The 10411-nt window shown below is 45.9% G+C and overlaps 1 protein-coding gene across 3 annotated transcripts in view; it reads right to left on the bottom strand.

Moving 5' to 3' along the window:
• The window catches only part of ZBTB37 (zinc finger and BTB domain containing 37), a 60501-nt gene that overhangs the window by 44123 nt on the left and 5967 nt on the right, over positions 1–10411 (bottom strand). For 2 of the 3 annotated variants that reach the window (XM_037906473.2, XM_037906474.2), the window contains exons 2-3: positions 6923–7875; positions 5583–5682 (exon numbers count right to left, since the gene is read on the bottom strand). In XM_037906473.2, the coding sequence (XP_037762401.2) occupies positions 5583–5682; positions 6923–7875 (1053 nt within the window). Of the gene's footprint in view, positions 1–4221; positions 4728–5582; positions 5683–6922; positions 7876–10411 lie in introns of those variants that run through there. The other variant, XM_043521570.1, reaches the window with a different exon arrangement.

The raw sequence follows: 10411 nt of genomic DNA, 5'->3' as shown, positions 1-10411 counted from the left end.
GCACCGATCCAGTCAAACACTTAAGTAAATGCCAAACCTTGAAGTCAATAGGACTACTCACATGCTCAGTCTTAAGTACACACTTAAGTGCTTAGCTCACTGGGGCTTTTGCTCTGAGGACTAATAGGTTACCTAACTTGTTCCCTGGGATCTGGGAAGATAAATATGGCTATCATCAGTATGGCACTTAGCTGAATCGAGTTTTGGATCAAACGTACCAATGCTGTGTTCACTACCCAAACCAGTGCCCTTTTATTAAAATATTGGTGTTTCCTTTTTTGATATTACTTGTAAAAAGAAAAGTAAGTGAATGGACAGAGATTTAGTATGATGAAGGCAAAATAAGTATGAAAATTACATCTGAAGAGCTCTAGGTACTTCACAGGCAATGAATTATATCTCACCAATGGGACGTGAAGTCAGTATTACCCCACTTTACAGAAGGGAACCTCAGGGCAGAGAGGGTTTAAATGACTCGCTCAAGGTCACAAAGCAAGGAACAGCATGCGGATGTCCTGATTTTCTGTAGTATCTGGTTGGTGAATCTTGCCCATATGCTCAGGGTTTAGCTGATCGCCATATTTGGGGTCGGGAAGGAATTTTCCTCCAGGGCAGATTGGAAGAGGCCCTGGAGGTTTTTCACCTTCCTCTGTAGCATGGGGCATGGGTCACTTGCTGGAGGATTCTCTGCTCCTTGAAGTCTTTAAACCACGATTTGAGGACTTCAATAGCTCAGACATAGGTGAGAGGTTTTTCGCAGGAGTGGGTGGGTGAGATTCTGTGGCCTGCGTTGTGCAGCAGGTCGGACTAGATGATCATAATGGTCCCCTCTGACCTTAGTATCTATGAATCTATTATCTTATTAAGCTAGAAAGAAGGGTCGCCAAGGGTGGCTCTTTAACCCCAACTTGGAAGCTAGGACAACCATTCACATTGCTATTCCTGGCCAGCTACCACACTCATACTGAACTGACACAAATACATGGTCCCCTGGATACCTGCACTCTTGCCTGCAGGTTGGGAAGACACAGCACTTGCATTTGAAGTGTTACGCCAGTTTCATAAAATGCCAAATCCCCAGACAGGTAGCCCATGTAACCCCGGAAGGGCTGTCCCTTCAGCGGGGAAACATGGAGCATGTGGCAGCAGGAGCATTCCAGTGCCAGGTGCCTCACCATTCGATCATGCTTAGAATAGAAAGCTACTTGGACGAAATGAAAGGAACAAAACCACAGCACGTTATATGAAAGTGCTGCCCACAGGTACTCTATTTACACCCGCCATACAAAGCCAAGGGGAGCAGGGTGATGTAACGTTTGACCATTGGTGTGGCTAGAAGTGCACAATTCCAACCAGCCTTTTCAACTGGAGTTTAAGGCCATTTCTGTATGCAGAAGCAGTAGCTTTTTCATACTCAGGGTAGCAACTACTGTCCTGCCCTGCCCTATATGTTTAGCTTGATCTGAACATTTCTGGATTTCTTCTGAAGGCACAGTAGGATGTTTTTGCAAAGTATGATGAAAATCCAAGGTATTTTTATCTTATGGCACATTACAAACCTACTGTCATAACCATACAGCTAAGGGTAGCCTAGAATTCCTCCTTACCTGTAAGGGGTTAAGAAGCTCAAATAACCTGGTTGGCACCTGACCAAAAGGACCAATGGGGAAAGAAGATACTTTCAAATCTTGCGGGGTGGGGGAGGCTTTGTTTTGTGTGCTCTCTTGGGAAGCAGAGAAGCATCAGGTCAGAAAACTCCTCCTATAAACCATCCTAAAAGTCTCTCATATTACAAAAATTGTAAGTAAAAGCCAGGCAAGGTTTGTTAGATTATCTTTTGTTCTGCTTGTGAATTTTTTACAATGTGGTAGGCGTGTCGGGAAAATGCCACGTCAGGTTTCCACTTTAGGGCTCTGAACTGCCAACGGGAATGCTCAAGTGTTAGCCCCATTCTGATTCTGGCCTGTTTTTTAAAAAGTTCATAACTGTTCATGTGTTCCTTAGGTATTTCAGCCGCCACCTCTGCTAAGGGTCCACTGAGCTGCAGCCTGAGCTCTATCATGTATTGGTCTGTAGAGATGCTGTACTCAAGGCAGGCCCTTTCGAAATTTTCTAAGGCGGCCTCAGTATCATCGCCTTTCTGGGATGGGAAGCGGTACCTGGAGAAGGATTACTACGGTTGTCTGGTATATTCTGCCCTTGCCATCTCTAACTCCAGTTCATGCTTCCTCTCTCTTTCCCTCTCCTTCTGAGCATGCTTCCGGGCCTCCCACTGGGCCTCCATAGCTCTCTCATGGGCAGCTTTTTCTGCCTCCATCAGTCTATCATGTTCTTTTGGTCTCTCATCAGCTTCAAATCTGGCTAATTCTAATTTCTTTTTGACGTCACTGTCAGTCATCCTAGCCTTTCTGTGTTTCATCTAGCCCAGAGGTCTCAAACTCAAATGACCACGAGAGCCACATGAGGACTAGTACATTGGCCCGAGGGCCGCATTATTGACACCTCCCCCTGCCCCGCTGCCCTCAGCCCTGCCCCCACTCCACCCCTTTCATGAGGCCTCACCCCTGCCTCGCCTCTTCCCACCCCTCCCCTGCCCCATTCCAACCTCTTCCCTGAAATCCCCACCCCAACTCCACCCCCTCCTCCACCACCTGCAGGAGGGGTGTGGGGTGTGGCGGGAGCTCAGGGCAGGGAGTTGGGGTGTGGGGTGCAGGAGGGGTGTGGGGTGCGGCAGGGGGTCAGGGTGTGACAGGGGGCTCAGGGCAGGGGGTTGGGCTGCAGAGTGCGGCAGGGGGCTCAGGGCAGGGGGTCAGAGTGCAGGAGGGGTGCAGGGTGCAGCAGGGGGCGCAGGGCAGGGGGTCGGGGTCTGGCAGGGGGCGCAGGACGGGGGTGCAGGGTCCGGCAGGGGGTGCAGGATGGGGGGTTCGGCTGCAGGAAGGGTTCGGGGAGCAGGGCAGGAGGCCCCCGCACTGCTCCGGGAAGCGGCTGGGACCTGGGGGAGGGGGGGCACAGGGGTCTGTGTGTTGCTGTTGCCGGGAGGGCCAATGGGAGCTGCTGGGGACGGTGCCTGGAAGCAACAGCAACATACAGACCCCTGTGCCCCCTCTCCCCCAGGTCCCGGCCACTTCCCGGAGCGGCGCAGGGGCAGGACAGGCAGGCAGGGAGCCTGCCCTGCCCCCGGTGCACGCTGGGCCGGAGCCACTCTAGGTAAACGCTGTGGGGGGGACCGTGGGGAGCTGGCGGGCTGCAGGAAATAGCCCCACAGGCCGCGTGTTTGAGACCCCTGATCTAGCCTAACCTGAGAGCTAGAAAGAAAAGAAAACAAAACAAAACAAAAACACACTTGTGAATTCCCCTGCAGGAGGTTAACTACCCTGCCCTCAGACAGAGAACAAAACCTCCAGGTGCTCCCAGCTTTAAAAAAAAAAAACCTCCCTGCTTTCCAAGCAGCCAAAAGGAAAAAAAAATTGTCCTTTTAAAATCCTACTGTGCTTTTTGTTCAAAATGATCCCATCACGCCGCCACCAAGTCAGGGTTCCTTCCCCACTCTGAACTCTAGGGTACAGATGTGGGGACCCATATGAAAGACCCCCTAAGCTTATTTCTACCAGCTTAGGTTAAAACTTTCCCAAGGCACAAATTCTTTGCCCTTGGATGGTACGCTGCCACCACCAAGTGATTGAACAAAGAATCAGGGAAAAGACCACTTGGACTTCCTATTCCCCCAAAATATCCCCCCCAAACCCTTACACCCCCTTTCCTGGGGAGGTTTGAGAATAATATCCTAACCAATTGGTTACAGAGTGATCACAGACCCAAACCCCTGGGTCTTAGGACAATAGAGAAATCAGTCAGGTTCTTAAAAGAAAGATTTTATTAAAAAAAAAAAAAAAAAAAAAAAAAAAAAAAAGGTAAAAATCACCTCTTGTAAAATCAGGATGGAAAATAACTTTACAGGGTAACAAAAGATTCAGAAACACAGCAGAACTTCCTCTAGGCTTAGCTTCAAAGTTACAAAAAACAGGAATAAACCTCCCTCCAGCAGAGGAAAAATTCACAAGCAGAACAAAAGATAATCTAACATGCCTTGCCTGGCTTTTACTTACAATTTTTGTAATATGAGAGACGTTTAGGATGGTTTATAGGAGAAGTTGTTTTCTGACCTGATGCTTCTCTGCTTCCCAAGAGAACACACAAAACAAAGCCTTCCCCCGCCCCAAGATTTGAAAGTATCTTCTTTCCCCATTGGTCCTTTTGGACAGGTGCCAACCAGGTTATTTGAGCTTCTTAACCCCTTACAGGTAAGGAGGAATTCTAGGCTACCCTTAGCTGTATGGTTATGACACCTACCAATCTGAATTTCTGACTGTTGTCTAACTTTCCTTGGTCTCCCCTCCAGCTTACAACGGCCTGTTACTAACCTTCAAACTTCCCATAAAGTTAAGTCTCCTTGACAACTCAAGCACCTGCTCTATGTGAAAAAAACAGTTTGTCATAAAGCTATTAACAATGGACAGTCAGAGGCCCAGTCCTGCTTCCATTGACAGTTATGGACCCAATCCAGCACCATTAATGTCAAAGGGTATTTTCTATCATTGATCTCAATGGGATCAGGAGCAGTCACTTTGGGCCTGGATTTCAGAGATACGGAGTGCCCATAGCTGGACTTCAGCTGGAGTCCTGGGTCCTATGCCTGAGAGAGAGAAAGAGAGAAGAGGAGGCCAACTCTATTGGCCAACTACAGCTTAGTAAGAACACAAGAGTCCTTCTACAGATGACTCTTACAGAGCTCTTCCTTTGGCTCAAGCAGTAGATGCAAATTGTTTTAAAGCTGTAGTCCTGGCTCTGTAGCTGTGCATGGTTTCATCTGGAGAGGTGGTAGCCTCCCATTGTTCAGGTTGATTTTAGTTCCCCATTATAACAACAGAATCCTCATGCTTTCCGGGTTTATGAACCAGTGACTGACAAAGTGTGTGCTAAACATTTACTACACTGAGTATGTACATTCAGAGAGTAAAAGCCTTTAATATGTCTGCTTTTTGACATCTTTGCAAAATATCTTTTTCCTTGTATTCCTCTATCCCTCAAAGACATGTTTTTAAATGACCGTAGGTGCACTTTTATCACCCCATCAAGGACATCAGTGAAGACGGACCCCAGAACCATCAGCACAAGCTCCTAACACCTGAACTATTCAAGTTAGCTGGAAACCAATAGACAGCTTTTATCTTCTATGACTCTAGCTATCTGAGGGCATTTTTAGGGGGGAAAAAATCCCTCCAGAACTACTATCAACACAGCTGCACCCATGGCAGCATCAGCAGGAGTTTGTGTAAACATGGTTTGGTGGTCTTCTTGTTCTTTTAATCCAAGTGTGAGTTACCTCTTATGTCATTTATGAAACCCAAGCACTTAAAAAGCAAGGGAATAAATAGCAAAGGTCATCCTAAGTTTTACATTGCCACAGACACATACAGCATTTCTATCAAGTATAACATGCATATGTGGTCACAATACAGTAACTGTAACTTTCCAACACCATCATTCACTGGTTATCCAAACCCCTGAGCTAGGTTGTGTACCTGGGAATTGGGCTGCTTAGGCTCATCCATCCGCCCGGGAGACTCACTTTTCGATCTGTACCGCTCAGTTACAGTAACCATGCTGCCAGAAGGACTAAATCTGTGGGGGGGAAGAGTGTAAATAGAGTTTTTAATGGCTATCGGTGCAGTATGGTCAGTACATGTACTGGGGGGCAAGGGAAGCACCTGCAGAGAATCTCTTCTTCCCCATCAGGAGACAGAATATGGAGCAGTGCAAATGTAAAAAACACCAGGACAGACTGGTCTGTTCTTCCAGTGTTAATATCTGAAATATGAAACTGGGTCAACCAACTTGATTCAGGAATAGGCAGATTTTTGGTTGCTACTAAAATAAAAAGGGAAATGGGATAGCCCACTGATTCAGGCAGCACTGCAAGAGAAGAAACCTCTGCTCAAAAGGCACCTCCAGTCTTCCAACTCCCTGGGCAAGTACAGATGAGAGATGTCCCACAGATGATGCAGATGGCTTCAGGGAAGGAGTGGTGGAAGTTGTGTGTGGTGAAAAACGATGGATACCCAAGTGTCTAAGGCCAGCTGATCTAAGGAGAGGAATGAATCACAGAAATTAGAAATGAGACCTGTCCAGAGCTAGTTTGTTCCCCTGAAGGCCAGCCCAGGATCATTACCTCCAGTATAGTTTACAGAGCTTTTATAGTTTTAAATGATGGGGTATCCACCATTTCCAGGAAGCTGCTCTCCCAGAGGACTGGAGGTATTGGGATGGGAGAGAAGAAAAGGAAGGGTGAGGAAAAGCACCACAAATACAGCTGGGACCTTTTGCTTTAATCAGAACAAATGAGGCAGTGGGATAGGGAGTTGACAACACAAATATAATCACTTCCTATAAATGAAGGCCTTCTGCTCTTACCAGAGAAACTGTCACATCAGGAAAGAACACTGGTTCATCCAATCCCATGTTCTCTTTCTCAAAGTGGCCAAATGACAGCTGCTTCAACGGAATATTTAACACCCTCCACAACACACTGAGTTCTGCAATCCTGTACCACGGAGAGGCAGATTTCCTCCTGACTTACTGGGGGTGACCAGCTTGTTTCTGAAGGAGGATGGTTGATACCCTTATGATTTTACCCTATCTAGCCTGTAACTGGAGAAGCTGTTCTTATTCACCACACAGCAAATACTTGAGTACTAGTAACAGATATACTTTTAAAGAAAATCTCTCAGCACATAAGCCTAAGAATAGTGTGTGAAATAAACAGCGATAAATGATCAGGGAAGACACATGGTCAAGCCAGATACAAATATTGTGGAGTATGCTCTTCCAACCACACTCAGGAAACGGGTTAAAGGAACCTCACCTGTCAATCTCACTGCTGGTTGGCCTAACCACTTTGGCTCCTGATGACCCTAATGTGTAAGTCTCCTGGCCCATCGATCCGTGGCCTGTTGTGTCAATTACCATGGTCGTGACCTCCTCAGCGCTGCTCCCATCTTCTCCCGATGGCTGATTCTCCGTTCCCAGCCACTCCTCCAGGTTCTCTGTTTTAATGCGCACTCCTCCAAGCACCCTAACATCATCGTCGTTCCGTCCCCCACGGTCAGCCACTCCTGTCTCAACGTACCACTGTCCTGCTCTGTTAATCCGCAGTATGGGCTCCCTGCTCTCCACGTCTGAACTCTGCTCAATTATCTGAGGGCTGGTAGACTCCTCAGGGGGGCTCAGCTCCCGAATGTCCAGCACAGTGCTGACCTGGCCTAGACGACTCCCTTTTGGAGTGTTGTGGCGTGGGCTCAGAGAGCGGTTTAGATTTGGGGTAACCCGGTGAGACTCTGGGGGTCTCTCCTGATGCTTTGTCCTAGTCTGGCTCGGTTCAGCTTCAACCTCTGCCACATTAATTTTGAAGTGAATTCCCTCGAGGATCTGCGTGCATTTGTCTATAATGTGCTGCATCTGCAGGAAGCTGGCTGCCGTTAGGTAACTGATGATGTCAGCCAACTGCAGGCATATCCGCCCGGTATAACAAAAGGAAAGGAGTTGCTCAAAAACAGTGGGGTTCTTGATGACTGAAATGGAGACTGTGCTCATCTCGTTCAATGACATATGGTCACGGAAGTAGGGCGAGCTAGCAGCCAGAACCACTTTGTGAGCACGGAAAGCCTGTCCTTGCACATTGACCACTATGTCACACAGGCGGCCCTGCATGCGCAACTGGTTTAGGTGGCTCAGGACAGAGTTGCTGAAGTCAGGGATCTCCAGCTGAATGTTTCCACTTTTCTCCATGGCTGCCCCAGTTGTAGGTGTACAACCCAGCTGGAAAGAAAAACAGAATTAATAGGACTAGTGATAATTTGTACTTGGAGCACCCTTCACCCATGCATCTTGGGGGTGACTTGATTACAATGTATAAATACCTACGTGGGGAACAAATATTTAATAATAGGCTCTTCAACCTACCAAAGAAACATATAACATGATCCATCGGCTGGAAGTTGAAGACAGAAATTCAGATTGAAAACAAGGTGTACATTTTTAACAGTGAGGGTAATTAACCATTTACCAAGGGCCATGGTGGATTCTCCGTTACTGCCAATTTTTAAATCAAGATTGGATGCTCTAGGAATTATGTTGGGTAAAATTCTCTGGCTGGGGTTATGCAGGAGGTCAGACTAGATAATCAACGGTTCTGAAACTGTGGACCCCAAAGTGGGTCGGGATCCCTTTTTAATGGGGTCTCCAGGGCTGGCATTAGACTTGCTGGGGCCTGGGGCTGAAGCCTGAGCCCTGCCACCCAGGGCCAAAGCTGAAGCCTGAGAGATTCAGCTCTGGGTGGCGGGGCTCAGGTTACTGGCTGCCTGCCCTGGGGCTGAAGCCCTTGGGCTTTGGCTCCCACTCCAGAGCGGCAGGGCTAGGGCGGGCTCAGGCTTCAGTCCCCACTCCTGGGTCATGTAGTAATTTTTGTTGTCAGAAGGGGGTTGTGGTGCAATCAAGTTTGAAAACCCCTGGACTAGATGATCACAACAATCCCTTCTGGCCTTGTAATCTATGAATCTTGAAGCACTTTGATTTTCCCAGAGGTATTGTGAAGCTTGATTTACTAATGCTTGCACGGGGTCTCAGCTTTTGCATTCTGTGGATCACTTTATAAGATAATTAATCTTCTAATGGACCCACCTCCACAACTCCTGCTGCTTAGCTCTCAAAATTTCACTCTGTGGGCCTCCAAAATGAGCTCAGTAGAATTGATTTTCCCCAGCATGGAAAACATTAAAAATGGTTGAGACACTAACATATGTAATTGATTGCCTAATGGATGATAATAATACTTAGCACTTATACATCATTTTAATCTATAGATATCAAAGGACTTTACAAAGAAGAGCAAGTATCATTATACCCATGTTTTACAGAAGGGGAAACAAAGGTGGAAAGTTGAGGCCTAAATTTCCATATGTCCACTAACTTTGGTTGCCAAGCTTCCAAGAATTTTTCAGAGGGCTCAACCCGTATAACTTAGGTGCCCTATGTGTTTCAGGCAGGGCACTCAAAATGGAGGCTCACAATATTAGTAGACACTTCTGAAACTTGCAAAAAAAAAAATAAAAAAATCACACAATAAGTCAATGACAGAGGCTAGAAGAGAATCCAGTTCTCAATTGCAAGTCCTGTGCTCTATAAACTGGCCAAGCTCCCGCTGTGAAAATGAAAATTACAGTAGCTAACATTTTTATTTCTTTGGGCAAAGAGATGAATACAGCAAAATATTAATTGTGAATGATGATGGTCAATGACAACAAGTTAATTAGTTTTCCTTCCTTCATTTTTCTATGATCCTCGTGTATCTTGTTGGCAAAGTCTGAAAATGAGCCTTGGCCATATATGGTAAAAATTCCAAATGAGCCAAATGTAGATGTAATTACAAATAAGAATGATACAAAACTAAAACTATAGATGCAGACCAAGTAAATAGCACTCAATAAAAACCACTTGTGACATAAACAGGCTCCAACTTGGATGGCATTTGAAATGCTGATTAGGCAGATTGCAGCAGGCATCAAAACAATTTTGGGGAATCCAAGGATATCCTGCCTTAGATTGTATCTACTCTGAAAAATCACAAAGTCAATGGGACTAGTCATATGCATAAAGTTAAGCATGTGTGTCTTTCCAGGATCAGGCACTAAGGCTTAAAAGGCACTCTGCGGGGGGTTTGTCCATGCACAGCAAAATACAATACTAAGCTTGAAGCTACATGACTGTCTGTCATACCGCAAAGATGTGCAAAACATTACAAAACTGTACAATGCCGCAGGTAGAAATTTTGTGTACCTACAGGGTGGTTAAGATTAAAACCCATAAGTTGTGCAAAGCAATTGTGCAACTTCACAGTGCCATATCTAAAGGTTCTTCCTTTTTGTCCTGTCTTTTAAAAAACAAACAAGAAAATGGAGTGCAAAGGTCTAAGTTCATGCAATACTAAGGTTAGAATTTTAAACATGAGGAAATATAAAAGCCAGGGTCTTGATTGTACTCTTAACAGTGATGTACAAAGGAAAGTAAATTGGATAGGTATCCTTTTGTTTTTTCTGATGTAGTAGGAAAGCCAAAAGGTGGGTTGGTTTTTTTGTTTTTTTTTAAAAAGCATTTTATTCTGTTTTTTTGTATTCCTTCGCAGTACCTGGAATCTCAAGTCTTGTCTTCCCTGGTTTGTTGGAGGTCTCAGAGGTGTCAGATGTGCATTATGAGCTCTCTCACTCCTTAACTGAAGGGACAACAATGCTGAATCTTTAACAAATGGATCCAAATGTTTGTAGGGTGTTTGAGTAAATTGGTGGTAACAAAAAAAAGT

This window comes from Chelonia mydas, chromosome 8 (assembly GCF_015237465.2).
Source record: "Chelonia mydas isolate rCheMyd1 chromosome 8, rCheMyd1.pri.v2, whole genome shotgun sequence".
NCBI lineage: Eukaryota > Metazoa > Chordata > Testudines > Cheloniidae > Chelonia > Chelonia mydas.
The sequence above is the reverse complement of the archived record's forward strand: the minus strand, read 5'-3'. Positions and strand labels throughout refer to the sequence as shown.